Source organism: Ovis canadensis, chromosome 13 (assembly GCF_042477335.2).
Source record: "Ovis canadensis isolate MfBH-ARS-UI-01 breed Bighorn chromosome 13, ARS-UI_OviCan_v2, whole genome shotgun sequence".
In the NCBI taxonomy this organism is placed as follows: Eukaryota; Metazoa; Chordata; class Mammalia; order Artiodactyla; family Bovidae; genus Ovis; species Ovis canadensis.
In genome coordinates, this window is record NC_091257.1 from 63,149,803 (window position 1) to 63,167,664 (window position 17,862).

The 17,862-nt window shown below is 40.5% G+C and overlaps 2 protein-coding genes across 6 annotated transcripts in view; one reads left to right on the forward strand and one right to left on the reverse strand.

Annotated features, from left to right (window-relative positions):
- Nucleotides 1–1,049: 1,049 nt before the first annotated feature.
- On the reverse strand, nucleotides 1,050–12,790 carry TRMT6 (tRNA methyltransferase 6 non-catalytic subunit). Its single transcript, XM_069548019.1, has 11 exons — nucleotides 12,428–12,790; nucleotides 9,572–9,699; nucleotides 7,597–7,706; nucleotides 6,953–7,044; nucleotides 6,742–6,825; nucleotides 6,351–6,475; nucleotides 5,227–5,585; nucleotides 4,759–4,844; nucleotides 4,023–4,125; nucleotides 3,845–3,931; nucleotides 1,050–2,528 (listed from the first exon to the last, which is right to left on the reverse strand). Exons 1-11 carry the CDS (start codon nucleotides 12,553–12,555, stop codon nucleotides 2,337–2,339), a joined length of 1,494 nt encoding a protein of 497 aa, XP_069404120.1. The 5' UTR covers nucleotides 12,556–12,790; the 3' UTR covers nucleotides 1,050–2,336.
- Nucleotides 12,791–12,824: 34 nt separating this feature from the next.
- The window catches only part of MCM8 (minichromosome maintenance 8 homologous recombination repair factor), a 57,364-nt gene continuing 52,326 nt past the window's right edge, over nucleotides 12,825–17,862 (forward strand). For 2 of the 5 annotated variants that reach the window (XM_069547945.1, XM_069547949.1), the window contains exons 1-3: nucleotides 12,825–13,154; nucleotides 15,817–15,963; nucleotides 16,240–16,323. In XM_069547945.1, coding sequence (XP_069404046.1) covers nucleotides 15,819–15,963; nucleotides 16,240–16,323 — 229 coding nt within the window. In that variant the 5' untranslated portion in view covers nucleotides 12,825–13,154; nucleotides 15,817–15,818. Of the gene's footprint in view, nucleotides 13,221–15,758; nucleotides 15,964–16,239; nucleotides 16,324–17,862 lie in introns of all 5 variants that reach the window. The other 3 variants (XM_069547946.1, XM_069547948.1, XM_069547947.1) reach the window with 3 other exon arrangements.

Sequence of the window (17,862 nt, forward strand, 5' to 3'; positions counted from 1 at the left end):
CATTTTAGTTCACTGATTCCTAGAATGTCAACATTCACTCTTGCCATCTCCTGTTTGACCACTTCCAATTTGCCTTGATTCATGGACCTAACATTCCAGGTTCCTACGCAATACTGCTCTTTACAGCATCGGACCTTGCTTCTATCACCAGTCACATCCACAACTGGGATGTGTTTTTACAATATAGTTTTAGTATACCTTTAAGCTAAAAAAAAAAAAACAACAAACTAATTAACACATTATATTTCCAAGTACCCTAATCAAATGGAGTATGATGGACATTATTAATGATTGTCTTTACTTTTTGATGGCCACTCATTAAAGTGCTATTTCACATAACTCTCCTGGTGACTGGATGTCCAGTAGCCATAGAATTACCCACTTATCTGCTCCAAAGGTGATATCCATTTTACAAACAAGACACGTGTTATTTGGGTGTCCACACATAAATGCTTCTCAAGTAGTTGGTTATGGTCCAGCAGAACCAGTGTCACCTTAGAAATGTGAATTTTCTGCCCCATCCCAAACTTACTTAGAAATTTAGTGGAGCTCAGCAATCTGTGTTTTAATAAGCCCATGAGGGGATTCTGGTGCACACTATATCTTCGAACTACTGAATTAAATCATTAGTACTCAAAGATTAAGTAAATTACATGAATGAGAAAAAGTAATAGGTAAAAGTTAACTTTTAACCTGGTGCATTAAGTTCCCAAGTCAACTCCAGGGTAGCTATATGGGGACACAGGGCCTTGGCAGTGCAGACCCCTAGACTGAATGAAATGGGACTTGAAAACTGGTTGAGTTTCAAATAGGATATGGTTCTAACAACAGTGTCCAGTGGAGACCAGCCAGTATTGAATCTGTCTGTGCATATATTGTGTTCTCTTTAACCAGACTTGACAGGATGCATGCCAGTGACAACTGTTTTCATGGACATGTTCAGTGAGATGCCAATCCAGGCATGTTTTCTTACATAGACCATGTGTCACAATCAGCTGAAAGCGAATGAAGGCGGCATCACTAACCATCATTAATATAAGTCAGACAGATCATAGTACAAAATGCTTTTATTCCTTAAAAGCAATTGTTTTAAGAAAGAGGAATCAGAACTGTACTTGTTGGTAATCACAACTGGCCATTTTTAGAATAGTACATTAGGAAAGAGCAATCTTTTTTCCTTTTGAGATGCTCCTTGCTGGATGATCCACATCTATTCTATAATGACATTAACAACATACATGATGAACATGTTTAACGAGCAAGACTCAGATTATCAATGGACAAGAGCCTTGACTTCCTCTAAACATTTTTTCTTGGCTGCAGCAGATGACCAAAATAATTTGATTACCTTTTTTTTCAGAGCTTAGAAAGGCTAACCCCAGTCATGCCAGAGCTCAACAAACCAGCATTAATAATCACCAAAAAAGGCACTTTAAAATACATTTGACAAGGAGTGACACTAATGCAATGAGGACTGGTCTAAGCCCTGCACTAAACTTTGCTATAGTTCATATATACAGTGCATTCTCTCTGTCTCCATGTGCATGTGTGTGTACATAAATATATATATGTGCATATACCAACATTCACATATATGTATCTATCTATCTCCATAAGTCTCTGGGGAGAGAAAAAACCATTTGCTTCCTTTAATAGTACATAAAAATTCTAGTCACTTTATTTTGAACAAAAGAATGAGAGGTTTGGCAAATTAATGCAAAGAAGTACCCTACTACACCTACTCACAAAAACAGCAATAAAATAAATACTCACGAGTTTTTCCAGGTCATCAACTATTAAAATAGTAAAATATTTTTTAAAAGTTTATTCCATTGAAAGGAAAAGGATGGACATTTTTGGTACTGTAAATCTCACACACATTCATATTGCTTAGGTTGAAGAGAACGTAATGAAGAGAGGAAATTTCTTGCACAAACTCCTTCTTTATAGTACCCAAGTTTCACTGATGGTATGTTATTCCACTTAGCTTAACCTATAAACAAAATTTTGTATAAATATATTTCTTTTATCTCTAAATTCTCAAGAAATTTGCACAGAGTACTGAAAGTACTTAAAGGATTTTTGTGAAATAAACAGAATTGGCCATATATCAGACCACTGCTTACCCCAGGTTTAGGTGTTTTGGCTCAAGGTTTTGACAGTCCAAACCTAGCTATGTCAGAGGTGGACAAAAGGCTTACTTGTCCTTCCTGGGAACAGGTGTATAAACACGTTCTTATTCTTAGGATATGAAAACACAATTAGTAATAGCATTTAAGATTTACTTACTAACTGTATAATGTCTGAGAACAAAAATCAAAGCAATTTTTAAAAGGTTAAGAGTCAGATTCTGGGCATTTCCGTTTTTTAGCTGCTGGCTCTTCAGTCTTGTGAGATTCTAAAGTGCTGGTGCTAGATTTGAGACTGGGGTCTGCTTTAAGGTTGTCCATGGCAACAGTGAAGCCTGAGAGAAGGTACCCTCCACCTCCGCTCATCAGTAGTTTCGGATGACTTCGATCCGGCAAAACCTAATCAAGACAGAAAGACATTCATGTTTCTCTAAGCAGATAAGGCCATGCTAACAATACACATGCCAGAAATCAGAATTTAAATGACACAGATTCTCTTGAAGAGAGAACAATTTAATTAGACCTATTCCTAAGGAGGTCCTTCTTTCACATAATAATGCAGATAAAAGTACAGAAATTGATTTGAGTGATTTTCTTTGAAAAATATAAGTGAAATAATTTCTCTTAAACCTGAAGCAAGTTCCTGGAGGTAAAAGGGCAACTGGTTTGTGTAGTGCTCTGGGCCTGGCTTTCTCCCTCTTGGCTCTAGAAAGCTTCATGGTCAACAGTGGAGCTGGGTCCATGGAGAAGTAGCTATAGACATATAGCCAGAGCCTTCCTTCTCCAACACCCTGTTAAGTCTTGTCAAAAATTCTTTTCTCCTGTTTCTAGAACTAAATAAGATGACTACTATGACGTGCAGGGTTTTCCAGGTCTGCAGAGTACCCTGGATTAAGGAAGATGTCCAAGAAGCAAAGCAGAGCCTATGACAGTCATGAAGGTGTCCCCCCTCCCTCACCCCAGATCTCTAAGAGGGAACTGGCTGTGAGGTGAAGCAACAGAAAGCTTCTAGCTGCTGCTCCTTTAAGATGTGTGCATTTGAGAGTCACACATATGGAGGCTATGGCTTATTCCAAGTTGATAGTTGAGCATGGGTACTACAACTGTCCAATACTGCACTCCTCTAGTGGGCAATCTCTGCTCTGGGGTTCCTCATCATCTTGAGACTTTCTCAGAACAGCACGCAAGCCCTTCCTCCCCCTTTGTCCTCCAACTCTGTTATAGGCATCAGACCTGCATGATGGTCTAGCAACGCTCCCTGCCTAATCCTGCTCCCTCTCTCTTTATCTTTCAAAGGTGTTTCTCCAATAAATCTCTTACACTTCTACCTTTCAGAGAACCTGAACTTATAGACTCCACCAGGAAATCCTAAACACTTGCTGCAAAGACATCCCAGCAAAGAGGAAAGAGTCACCTTCTTGTTAGCTGAGGAATTTTGCTATTATCAGTTATTCACTGTACAGTGCCCTCAAAACCTTGGGGAAACATAAGCACAGTTGTCTGCATTTTAAGTGTCTCTGGACTTCAGTTACTGACCATGATATGATAAAAGAAAAAAGGGTCAGGAAAGATCAGAGCACTTTGAGTTACAGACATAAGACTCTTTCATCTCTGTAGATAGAAATAGGGAGATCCCCAGTTTTCGGCACTACTGTGCAGAGCTGGCAACCCAGAAGAGTAGCTCCCAGGGACTGGCTGTAAGAACATGTACATACCTGGTAATTTCTGAGCCAAGTTTCAGACAGCCTGAGATTGATGACCCCTCCTCTTTCCCTAAGTTTTGTGTAGCACTCCAACAGAGGCTAAAGGCATAAACAGAGTTCTATTAATAATTATTTTGAGGGCTGCAATATTTAGATGTAAGAATTCCAGTCCATTCCATTTCAGTATTACCTCTTTATACTGACAGTAGACCACGAATGGCCTTGAAGGAGCCACAAAGTCCAGCAAAGACAGCAGCAGTGGAGTGGGATGGAAACGACTAGCTACAATTAACCTGCAAGAAAATGTGAGACAAATTATTTCTCTATGTTCCAAGGTAGAGCACAGGTTTTAAAATGCATCTAAAATATTCAGATATTTATTTGCATGACTCACACAAAGAAGAGTTTTAAATATAATATTCTAGAGATCCCAAACAGTAAAATCATGAACTATTACTTTCTAAGAAACACAAATTGGATTATAAACTCTCATGGTGCTTGGCAACTCAAAGTGGAATTTAATGACATTCTTGATTAAAAAAAAAAAGAAATCTGGAAACAAATCCAACATTGTAATACTGGCTTTGTAGATACCCAAATCTACCTCTCCCGTCAGGCTTTCCTTAGCCCTTGCCCTTAGCCAGTATCACATCAACTGGAATGCCCCACCAACCTGCAGCTAGTGGGACTACAAAGCCCCATTTGATCATGTGCTATCATGGGAGAAATTTCAATTTCTTTTAAAACTCTGAAATCAGCATAATCAATTTCCCACCCCTGCCAGATGCAGTCTCCTTTACAAATCCAAGACAGAATCATCATGCTTGTTCCCACTACAACCAAAGCAGATAAGCAGAGAGTGCTAATCTGCCTGAAGCAGAGCCCTTGAACACCAAGACATCGCCTGTGATCTTTCATCAACGCACCCATCTGCATTTCTTTCACTCAGCAGAGCAGCAGCCTCTAAATGTCTTTTCTTCTGTTCTTCTTGCCTCCTCTGCTTTTCCTGAATCTTCAAGAAGAAAAATAAGAAACCAGCATACTGAGTCAAGTTTTTGGAAATACTGGTCTATCCAAACATTTTAACGATAATTATCAACTTGAACTAAAGCAAGAGAGGGAGATCATTTATAGGGAAGTTGAAAATACATAAGAGCCCTGCTGTTATAAAACCACCATGGAGCTACCTATATAATGCTTCTGTATCCTAAAGTTCTATCCCAAAGATGAAATCACACATGGATATACTCACATACACTCTTTCTCTGTTTTGATATTTATTATCTTGGGAGCTGATGCTCTTAAAGTCAAATCAAATCTCAAGGCTTACAATAAGTTAACTGAAGCCTTGGGGAAAGCATTATGAGGGTAGGGGGAACTCTTAACATTCTTACATAATCCTTTTTACTTCCACTGTCTTTAGGCTCCTTATAGTCTGGATCTTGAGAGACAATTTCCATTCTTTCTTGTTCTTCTGGGTGATTGCTCTCTGGGGCCTCTGCTATGCTATCTTCGTTCTCTTGTTCAGAAGTCTGTTTTCCCTCCAGTGTGCCGTTACTTTCTTCAACTGAAGCATTGTCTTTCGGCTCTGAAGACAACATCTCAGCAGAAAATGTTCCATTTAAGAGACTGTCCACTTTGTTGAGGGGGAATTCATAAAGACCACTGAGGAAAGATTTTGGAAAACCAAAACATGCTGTTGCTGCCCGAACAGGTCCACCTCCAGGGTACAGCTGAATAATGGAGCCAAAACCTGAAAAGATAAAAGAAATAGACATCTGCTTAATGGAGGAGACTTGACTATGCAACCCTCAGGGTATGTCATGTTATGGAGAGTGAAAGTTTCTCTGCTTTATGCTATTCAGAGGTTGAAGATGATGCAGCTCCTCAGGGAGGTCTATCTGGACTCTATGTATCTTCCCAATGGAGGTAACACAATTCCTAATAGGTACACAGGAAGTCTTAAAGAAGCATACCCCCACTGACACTACAGTAAAACCCTGTGAGCCTACAAATTTTTATGTCACATGATTGGTGACTGGCTCTCAGCTTCCCTCTGGGCCAATCTTTAAACAGGCAGTTAAAAGTTCTTATCTTCAACAGGGTCAGAGAAAGGATAGGCAATTCAGGCTGTGTTGTTTTCTTCTAGGATAGAATACATACCTAGTATTCTTCCCACCCTATCCCCTCCCCTCAATTCAGGGCAATAAAATGAGCACCAGCTACCCAAGAGTTTACTGAAATCACTGTCCTGAAGTTCTAGCCAGTCACAGGCTTCAGAACCACCCGCACTGACACGGAAGCTGGAAAGGACACTGCCACTGGGGATGCCAACACAGCTCAGGCTGGGAGATGAGGACTGTGGAGGAAGCTCCCAGAGAATGGAGCTGTGCAGGCACAAAGTCATTTCATTAACTTCCAGTAACTCAACCTCACTTTCCATGAATTTGAATTTTTTTAGACCCCTCTACTCAAATCATGGTAGGGTTTTAATGAACATGAAAACATTAAATCTTACCTCCCATTCGTTCCATCATTGCACCCAGCACCAAGCCAGCACACGTCTCCATCACAATCATTTTATTGCCAGCACGGATATTTCCCAATGTCAACATCTGGGCGAGTGTATCATATCTCATGTGGCTAAGGAAAAAAGAATAATGTATTCATTTTTCGCTAAGCAAAGTGTTCTATTTTAACCATCATTTTTCAAGTTTTGTTTGTTTCATAAAAATGATGTTGATAAGATTATTGATTGCTTTGGAGGCAATAGTAAAAAAGGACTTACAATTTATGAAGTAGGAGGATACTTTATGCAGATGAGCAAGATTTTCATTTTATTTAAAATCATGACTTTCTTAAAGATATATTTTCCCCCAATTATACTTTTGAAAGGAAACAAAGCGTACTTAATTTTTCCAGGTTCTCTTGCATAATACATAACTGAAAGAATACGGGTGGACGGCTTCACAACAGTAATCATGGCTTCATATCTAGGGGAAGAAAAACAGAACATCAGTTTTAAAAAGCTAGTTTAAAAATATTTTATTTAAATAATACATTTTATAAATCTATAAAAATATTTTGTATTTCCATCCTTTTAAAAGCATAATTACTTACTTCTTTTTCTTCTTTTTTATATATTTATCTTGAGCAAATTCTGTCTTGTCTCGGAATGTTGTACTATTTTCAATTAATTGCTGAACTATTTCCTATAAGAAAAGGAGCAAGCAGATTTCCTGAAACTTTATTTTCACAGCACAGATAACTTCAAAGGTTTCTTACCACAGAATGTATCCAAAAGTCTGATTCTCCAGGCCCTTTTCCACAGAAGTCCAAATGGATGAACTTAGTATTTTTATACTCTATCCAGAATTTGTATTAAAATATTAGTACCTTATAATTCCATTTAAATCAAAGTAAAAGAACAGACATATACAATTTAGGGAGAAAAGAGGTAAAGTACACTGTCAGTCCTGAAGACACTGGCTGAAAACATTATTGAAAATGAACAAAGTCAAGCTCTAAGATGCAATAAGTTATCAAATTTCCTTTTGCTAACAATATTAGTAATGTCATTCACTTAAATTCCTGCCTATAAGAAACAAAATATTTGATATACTGAATTGCATAAACACTTCAAGCTATTTTTAATAGAAATGTACTGTATTTTTACATCTTACCTTAGGAAAAGTCTGCTTTAAAAAGCAAGCAATTTCCTAAATAACAAATGAAAACAAAACAAAAAATCCTTTGAATTTTACCTCGCCTTTAATGCCTTTATCCTTTAAAGCTTTTATGTCATCTTGAGTAAGTTTCTGAGATTTTCCATCATCAATTATATTTCGATTATCAGTGCCCGCTTCTTTGGTTTCTAAGGAAGAAAATTGCTCTATGACATATATGATCTGAAATTATTTAAAAATCTTTCTTCTTCTAAGTTTATATCTATATCCAGCCCATCAGCCACTTAAATTTGGCCTTTCAGTTCTACTTCTTGTTGTTGTTCAGTTGCTAAGTCATGTCAGACTCTTTGTGACCCCATGGACTGTACTCACCAGGTTCCTCTGTCCTCTACTATCTCCCAGAGTTTGCTCAAATTCATGCCCATTAAGTCAGTGATGCTATCTAACCATCTCATCCTGTGCTGCCCTCTTCTTCTTTAGCCTTCAATCTTTCTCAGCCTCAGGGTCTTTTCCAATGAATTCCACTGGCCCCATCCCAATCCGCTATTCTTTCTTGTCACAACTAGCCCAAGCCTTTCACTCATATTCTTGCTTCCACTCTTGCCCCCTAACAGTCCACCTGGACAGCAGAGTTCTTTTTAAAACGCAAACTGGCTCATCTATTCCAACACACAAAACCACACAGTGACTTCCTGTAGCAATTTAAAGGTGACCTGCAAAGTTATACATGATTTGGTACCCAGCTACCTTTTCAGGTCTCATTTCTCAAGCCCTGTACTCAGTCACTCCACTTCCTCGTGTTCCTCAGACACAGCAGCATGGTCACCATGCCGGAATTTGGCATTTGCTGCTCCTTCCACCTGGAATGCTCTTGCAATGTTTCCAAGTGGGTGGATCCTCCTTACATTACTCAGAGCTGAGCTCACCATCTTAGCCAAGTCTTACCTCATTCAATCAGCCTTCTGTACATCTCCCTGCTCCATCATCTGCGCAGCACACATCACCACCTGAAATTATGCTGTTTGATTGTCTATTTTTTTTTGGCATTTCCCACTGCTAAGTGGGCATCCCTGGTGGCTCAGATGGTAAGGAATCTGCCCTCAATGTGGGAGACCCAGGTTCAATCCCTGGGTTGGGAAGGTCCTCTGGAGGAAGAAATGGCAACCCACTATAGTATTCTTACCTGGAGAATTCCACAGTCCATAGGGTTGCAAAGAGTCAGACACGACTGAGTGACTAACACTTTCACTGCTAAATAAATTTTATGGGATGGTCTATCTAACAAACTGCTGTAACTGCAGTGCTTAATCATGCCTGGAATGTATTTGATGGTTAATAAAAATATGAATATTTATAAGTAATATTTAACAAATATTTAATAAAGTGGTTTGAACCAGAATTTCAATAGTATTTTAATTATGCAATTTTAACAATACTTTTATTAATAAAATATTTTAAGTGTACTTATTTTAATAAAAATTTAAGCATTCAGTTTAATAATAATACTAAACCCGTGGGGCTGTTACTTTAACAGGCAAGGCATTGTTAAGAACTTCCTATGTGTCATATGATTGAATACTCACTATAGCTTGGTCATTAAGCATGTGTTATGGTCCTATTTTACAGATAAAACTTAGAGAAACCAAATAACTAGCTCAAGGTTACAAGGTAAGTGATGAAGCTGGAACTTAAACCTAGTCAGTTGAATTAAAAACCTGACATCTTATTCTCTTCCCTATATGCTAACTACCTCAAAAGACACCAACAGGGCTCTACACCTGCTCTTACACTGAAGTTGGAAGGATTCATAGGATTAAATATCTGGCCCAAGGTTAGAGGGCTGGTTAATGATGGGCTGGAGTCAGAACCCAGGATATCTCAAAGCCAAAAGCAGACCCTAATTCATTCTACTGAGTTACAGTTCTCAGATTGTGAGTTCAGATTCTTTTGGGAACAGCCTGGGCTAGCATTTCAGAATTAATTCAGGTTGACAGGTTTCTGACTGGACAGCTCAAGAGCATCTGTTTCACTCATCCTAAGTAGTATAGTGCACCTGAAGTAGGCTCTTCTTTCTTCTTCTTAGGCTGAAGACTTCCTCCATTGGTCACTTCAAATGTGGTTCCATAACTATGGCCAATGACGTTATCCAGATAGAACCACTGTTTTTCAAAAGTTACTTTCCTGGGGGGAAAAATGCAATCAATAAGCTGAATCTCATCTGCACTCAATTTAGGAAAGATATATTTGACCTAGTTTACTTCATAATCACTCTCCCTAAAGGATAATTGGCAGCATTATCTTTGACCATGAACTGACAAATGAATGAAAGAGAACTGGGCTACGGGCAGACAGATAAAATTAACAAGGCACAAAAACAAAGAATTTGGAATGAGAAACAGGGACAAAAGACATTATTTTTCCGAGGCACTGGTCTGGCTCCAATTTGCACTGTTTGACAGGATGTCCAAATTTGCATATTTCAGATTTCCTGAGTAGCATAAAGTGTTGCCAAGATTGCCGTGCCACTAACACAGATTCTGTGACACCTCTTGAACACAAGAAAACCTCAAACCTGAACAATCATGGAGATGACACGGATTTAACAAATTCCCTGGCCTAAATGGCCATTTTCTTTAAAAATTATCCAGTAAAACGAAATGATATTTGCCTGTAAACATTACTGACAATTTACACATTTGTAAGGGATGCCTAACACTGACAATGCTCTACTGAGGCCCAGGCAATTTTAGCTTTTCCCACTACCCAGATTTTGCTTCCCAGGTGGCAGTAGTGGTAAACCCACCCTGCCAATGCAGGAGACTTAAGAGACACTGGTTTGATCCCTAGGTGGGGAAGATCCCCTGGAGAAGGAAATGGCACCCTACTCCAGTATTCCTGCCTGGAGAATCCCATGGACAGAGGAGCCTGGCAGGCTACAGTCCATAGGGTTGCAAAGAGTTGGACATGACTGAAGCCCAGCACAATTTAAAAAGGAAACCCCTCAAAAGCCAAAAAACATTTCCTTTCAAAAGAAGAGACATAACACCTGCTGAGTGTTGATCAGAGGTTAGGTAGTATGTGCCAGATGGTTCACACTTTTGGATTTAATTCTCAATTCAGTCATCCTGGACATAGCTCTTTCCAGATGGGCAATCTTGAAGCTCAGGAAAAGTGTCTTGCCCAAGATGCAGTTACATAGGAGCTGGGATTCAAATCCAAGCCTGCCTGAACCCAAAGACTGGTTCTTTCCACTACATGACACAGTCTACCCAACAAATGGATCTCAGGAAGTCTGTTTAGCTTCAGGACCCGGCCCACCCCAATAGAACTCTGAAGTCTGAAAGACGTGTACTGACTAGTTTTTGTGCCCCATCCCACACCTTCTCTCTCTGTGTGCCTTGAGAGGCTGACCATGACAGAATCAGATGGCACCACATCACCCTGGCCAAAGGCTTCATCACTCTAGACCCCTGGATGCATCACAAGTCTCTACTGGCGCTCTAAACCTTTCCATAACTCTCTATGTGTACCTGTCACATCTTCATTAAGTCTCCTCACTAGAATCATCTGAGTGAATTTCTCCAAGATCCTAAGTATTCAGACAGGGCCAATTCATGTTCTTTGCTGGGTCCTCAGTGACTGACACATAACAGACACGCAAAATATTTGTGGACATGAATCCTCTCAGAGAAGCTGAAACTCAGCTCAGACTAGATTGTGCACCATCCCCTCCCTCATCCTTTGAGTAGTCCAGTGCTAGTGAAACACTGGGTCTGAGCTGGGTTGGGTTTACCCTCTGGCAGCTGATCTGATATGCAAAGAAGGGTACATCACTCAAACTGACTGGCCTGACAGGAGGTTGCTGTCAGGAAAGCGGGACCTAGTCAGAAGGACACGGGCAAGAGTGAGATGTGCAGTCTGCTCACAGAGCCAGGATTGCTTCTGCCCAACCAGATGAGTGCAGCCCTGTGGAAAGAGTGAAGGGAGAGTCTGCCCTGGTATGCAGTTGAATTCAGAATCATTTTCTAAATAAAATGGAAACTAATGCTATGCTTCTGCCAAGAAAACTGATAAAAAGTGTTTCAAAATGTGTCTTAAGAATACTTTTTAGAAATAAAGATGTTGCTGTCTCCTTGGGAATGAAAAGCCTAGTCTAAAAGAGTATGTTTTTAAGACCCACATTCAACCAACCATATCTCGTGATAAAGCAACTTAAAAGAACAATACAAGAAAGAAAAACCAAAAGTTCACCTGTACAGTCATTATACAGCTGTGTAACTGTGGAATCATTCATCGAACTTATAACCTAAGGACTTTGCTGTACTGCTATACTTAAATTTAGAAGTTTAACTAGCATAAGCATTTTACAAAAATTATGTACTTGGAAGCAAGCACACATTTCTAATCAGAAATTCTGGGAGGCGAAAAGGTATTGGTTTCAAGAACACAAAATAGTGATGAGGGGGTACTGGGAGGCAAGGATGAGATTAGAGGGTGAAGGGTGGGTTCTGTGAGAAGACAAGAGAGAAGAACCCAACACTTAAGGAAAGAACCCCAGGACGTGGGAAATGGAGCGGGGCGGGGAGGGGGGGGGGTGCGGCTTGCTGAAGAGGGGCGGGGAACCCGAGCGAGGGCCTAGAATGGGGAAAGGACTCTGGAAAGATTAAGTAAGATACTTAAGATAGAGGACCAGGAATAAGGTCACGGCTCTGCTGGAAGACAGGAGGCGTGAGGGTGATGCCGAGGGCCAAGGATGGGATCCTGGGGGCTAAGTCCTCAGTGAAAAGATCCAAGAGGAGATAACAAGGGAGAAGATTGAGAATCCAGAGAACCAAGAACAGGACCCCGGTGAGAGAGTATGTCTAGAAGGTGGGGCCGGAGAACTCCTAAGGCCAAAGACCTGACTTACTTTCTCCGCTGGACTTGCACTGCTTTAAACACATCTTCCCGTTTCAGCACCACGAAGTCGCCGTCGCGGATGCAGTGATTCCCGGGATATTGTGGCTGTGGGCCTGGTTGCTCCTCAGAGCTCTCCATGATGCTCAGCGGGTCTCAGAGCTCCGCAGCGTCCCTCCAGCTCCTCGCGCTCCACCCCCGGCGCTAGGCCGCTGCCGCCGGCAGGCTCACCTCCAAAAACCTAAAGGGACGCAAAGCCCTCCGACCGGCAACGCCCCCACGTGCTGCGTCCCGCTTCCGCTTTCCGGTCAGAACCTCGGGAGGGCTTCCGGGAGCCTCGCGGCTTCCGTCTGGCTAATCTCCTTGATTGGCCGTCCTCCATCCCGCCTCTCACATCTCTGCGCGGCTTCAGGTGGAAGTTGCGTCACAGAAGCGCCAAAAAAGAACTAGGAAAACTGGAGTTTGGTTTGCCTCGCAGTTGTGGCTACCTGCTCTAGATGTTTTCCGGCTAACCGATGCGGCCTAGGTAGAGAAGTTGAGGTCCCCGAGCCGCTCCAACAGACAAGCTTCTGTCCTGCGCCGGAACGTCAGGAGAGCTAAGGGTGAAGTCTGCGAGGCTTGGGTAGAGTCGCCTGAGGAGCTCGGACCGCGGAGTCTCTTCTCACCCCGCCTTGCCTTCCCCCTAGAGGAGGGGAGAGTCAGCCGAGCAGTGAACTGTTTTGGGACCTCTGTCTTTGCAAGTAAGAGCTTAGTCTTGAGGAGACGTAAATGAAGTGGCGTATATAACCAAGCATAGCAGCCCGACGGTGGGTTTTATTCATTCTCCAGTCCTACCTCTTGGATTTGTGTTGGAATTTTTACTAGTTATTCTCACCATATTACCTCATTTGTAAAAGACGCTGCAGGTAGCGTTTGGAAGCAGCGCTTCAGCTAAAGAATGGCAGAGACGAAGTTTCAGCCCAGTACTGTCACCAGACAAATTTGATCTTAATCAGTTCTCTTATTTCCTCTGGTCTTCAGTTTCTTAACATATGACGTGGTCTTACCAATGCCCTATTAGTTCCTTAACATCATGAATTTATTAACTTATTTATTAATTAAACGCTTTAAATAAAGATGCTGATAGGCTGTCTTGGGGTGCAGTCTGCTGCTGCTGCCAAGTCGCTTCAGGCATGTCCGACTCTGTGCGACCCCATAGACGGCAGCCCACCAGGCTCCCCCGTCCCTGGGACTCTCCAGGCAAGAGCACTGGAGTGGGGTGCCATTACCTTCTCTGGCCCTACAGTCTATGTTACAATAAATTCTTATTTTTATTCTTAGGATAGGAACTTTTTAAAATTGAAGTGTAGTTGATTTTAATGCTATGTTAGATTCACGTGTACAATATAATGTTTAAATTTTTATAGATTATACTTCACTTAAAGTTATACTTCAGGGAATACCTTGGGCTAAGTGCTTCCACCGCAGGGGGCACAGGTTCCATCCTTGGTCAGGAAACTAAGATCCTGCATGCGGTGCAGCCAAAAAAGAAAACAAAAAAACCGTAAGGAAAAGAAAATCCCAATCATAAAGTTATGAAATATTGGCTCTATTCCCTGTTGTGTGCATTGCATTTTTTTCACTTTATACCTAGTAGTTTGTACCGCTTAATCCCCTTTACCACCCACACCCCTCTCTACTAGTTTTTAAACATTAAAAAAATTTTTTTTATTTATGGCTGTGTTGGGTCTTCCTTGTGGTACCCTGGCTTCTCAATGAAGTGGCTTCTCTTGTTACAAAGCGCAGGCTCTAGGGCTTCTGCACCTCAGTATTTGCCTGGCTGGAGGTAATTTGTGGCACATGGGCTTAGTTGTCCCAAAGGCATGTGGAGGCAAATTCCTAACCACTGGATCACCAGGGAAGACTTTGTTTTATTTTTTAGATTCCACTTATAAGTGAAAATATACAGTACCTGTCTCTGACTTCAGTAAGCATAAAACTGTCCAGGTCTATTTTGTTGCACATGGCAGAGTTTAATTGTTTTTCATAGTTGAGTAATGTTTCATTGTGTGTGTATATGTGTGTACATACCACATCTTTATCCATTCAATTTAGGTTGCTTCCATATCTTAGCTGTTGTAAATTATGTGCCTGTGAATGTTGGGGTGTATTTACCTTTTTAAATTAGTGTTTTTGTTTTCTTCCTGCACTCCGGAGTGAAATTGTTGAATCATACGGTAGTTCTATTTTTAATTTCTTGAGGAAGCTCCACACTATTTTCCATAGTTGCTACCACCAATTTACATTCCTACCAACAGTGTACTAAGGTCCCCTTTTCTCCACATCCTCCCCAACATAAATTTGCTGTGTTTTTGACAATAGCCATTCTGACAGATGTTAAGTGATAGCTCATTGTAGTTTTTGATTTGTGGTGTGGCAAAGCTGTGACAAACCTAGACGGCATATTATAAAGCAGAGACATTACTTTGCTGAAAAAGGTCCGTAGTCAAAGCTATGGTTTTTTCCAGTGGATGGATGTGAGAGTTGGACCATAAAGGCTTAGCAGTCGAAGAGTTGATGCTTTTGAACTGTGGTGATGGAGAAGACTCTTGAGAGTCCCTTGAACAGCAGGGAGATCAAATCAGTTAATCCTAGAGGAAACCAGTCCTGATTATTCATTGGAAGGACTGATGCTAAAGCTGAAGCTCTAATACTTTGGCTACCTGATGCGAAGAACTGAATCACTGAAAAAGACCCTGATGCTGGGAAAGATTGAGATGGTTGGATGGCATCACCAACTCAATGAACATGAGTTTGAGCAAACTCCGGGAGATGGTGAAGGACGGGGAAGCCTGGTGTGCTACAGTTCATGGGGTCGCAAAGAGTCGGACACAACTGAGTGACTGAACAACAACAAATGACCAAAATAAAAATTAATTAAAAAAAGAATATCCATGTGTCTCTTATAAAAGTAGATAGAACACTGCTGGACTGACGATAAGGAGCTATGATGATGTATTCCTAAAGTCACAGTTCAAGATAATGTTCAGCCAGTGCTGTTCTGTAATAAGTCTCGCAACACTACAAAGTTATCTTACAGTTAATTGCCTCTTATTTTCACTTCTATTGTAGGAATTCCTTGAAAACAAGTATGGTAATCCCATGATAAAAATAAAAGGTTTAAGCATTCAGTATACTTGTTTAAACATCTGTGGTATACCTTAAAAAGAGGTGAGCATTAGAAGAGTAACTGCAGAGTGTTTTGGAGTTTGTACCATTCTGTGCAACATCACAAGCTTGTTTGCTGGTCTCAAACTAGAATATATATTAATTTTTGCTTATTTACTGTGTTAATACATTTTTAGGAGCGCAGTTTCCCCTACAGTTTTGATGAGGACTTTCCTATTCTCTATCTTTTAAAAGACATGAATGGAAAGTACAGAGGCAGAGGATTTGGACAAGGAAGATTTCAAAGCTGGAAAAGTGGAAGAGGTGGTGGGGGCTTCTCAGGAAAATGGAGAGGAAGAGAGCACAGACCTGACCTGAATAAAGCCACAGGAAAACATCCTGGTAAGAGAGGCCAACAGTTCAATTTTTTTTTCTCCTCCATGAAGGAATCTGTTCATGCCTGTTGTGAAAAGCAGTTTAATTCAAATTTGTCTGTCTTTCATTTGATGTTACCCTTAAAGGTAACATTTGGAAATTAATATCCAAAATTACTGAAACCTGTAATTTAGTTATTTGTTAATAACATGTCAGTGTCTTATTAAAAGGGGAAGCAAATTAGAAAAAAATTTTTCTATTAACTCAGTATTCTGTTTTTGTGGATTTTTTTTGCTTTTTCAGAACAAACCCCACAGTCTTTGCTACTGCAGTCAACATTGGATCAGTTCATACCATATAAAGGGTGGAAGCTTTATTTCTCTGAAGGTAGAGTTTAAAGTGCTAAAGTACTATAAGTCTTATTTTCTCAACTTTCTTTAGATGCTACATCTCAAATTACTATAATTTATTCTGCTTACATATATATGTGTGTGTATATATATATCTCCTTTTCTTTAATCTTGATTTACCCAAACAAATTATGTTTCAGGAGCATTATTTTTCATTTTTGTATCAGAAAAACAAACCCACACTAGTTATTTCAAGAAGAGGATTTAATACAGGGAATTGGGTATACAGACAGAGGATTAAAAGAACAAAAAGGGAACATTAAGGTAAACTCCTGGATAGTATTAACTCTGGAAAACAGAAACCAACCTTTTGACTGAGGAAACAAAAGATAAATAGTGCTGGGGTTGGACTTCCTGGTTGGCTTAGTGGTAAAGAATCCACCTGCTAATGGATGAGACGTGGGTTTGATCCCTGAGTGGGGAAGATCCCCTGGAGAAGGAAATGGCAACCCACTCCAGTATTCTTGACAGGATAATCCCATGGACAGAGGAATCTTACGGGCTGCAGTCCACAGGATTGCGAAAAGTTGGACGCAACTGAGCATGTGTGCACACTGAAGTTCCAGAACCTAAGAATTCAAAGGAGGAGCCACAGCATAGCTGTGGTTTCAGCCTTAGAGGGACACCCTACAAAGCTGTATTTGGACCTCTGCAAAATATCTTTCAGAGCTGTGCTCAGACTCTGAGGTGAATTAAGCTGGTTGCTGCTGGTAATTCTGGCAGGAGAATGGTTGGTGCTTGGAGTTGGGGGCTAGAACTGTAGCTATCCTCTACATCTGGAGAAACGCTGAAAAGAATTGGAAACAATAAATTCCTTTCTTCCTATCCTTCCTCCTGCCAATATCTAAAGTTGCCTTTAATTGGCAGAACTTTACAGAAATCTGGGAAATGTATTGTGCAGATCTTGATAATAGAATCACAGTGGAAAATAGAAGGATAGGCTTGGAACCAAGAGACAACAACCAACAAAGTTTGTGTAGAAACATAGTTAAGGAATCTCCTTTATCAGTTAACTTCATATATCTGTGTGTATGGATTTGGAGAACTGTCTTTTCTGTGGTCTTATAGTATTGAGGGCTTCTTATATCTCCCGCTAGACTGCACTGCTTGCTTCATACCACGTACCCAGTATTCATTTTGTGAATGAAGAAACTGATTTACAAATGTTTTCCGTAGTAAGAGTCAGGTGTTCTTTTTTTCTGTCATATGAGAAATGTTATGTTTCATAGTTGATGTCTTTTGTTGCTTTAGGATGCATTAGCCACCAATACCTGCAATATTTCCATAGCAGTTAGCTCAGAACAAGGAGCCTTTGGCCAGTTGTACTTTCAAACTCCAGTCTCCTTCATAGTACTGATCATCTGTGGGAGACCAACTCAAAAATGTTACAGAACTTTACCATGTGGAACGTAACTTTACAGTTTTGGGACTGGAGTCAAGTTGTAACCTACCTACCCTGATCTCAGGAAGGGTTTTGACAAGTGGCTATTTGGACTAGTAGGATTTTCTTTGCAAA

Coding starts and splice junctions, on each gene's coding strand:
- TRMT6 (XM_069548019.1), bottom strand. CDS start 12,555: ATGGAGAGCTCTGAGGAGCAACCAGGCCCACAGCCACAATATCCCGGG. Junction 6,826..6,952: donor ATAAAAAAGAAGAAAAAGAA/GTAAGTAATTAT, acceptor TTCTTCCCCTAG/ATATGAAGCCATGATTACTG. Junction 5,586..6,350: donor AATGATGGAACGAATGGGAG/GTAAGATTTAAT, acceptor TTATCTTTTCAG/GTTTTGGCTCCATTATTCAG.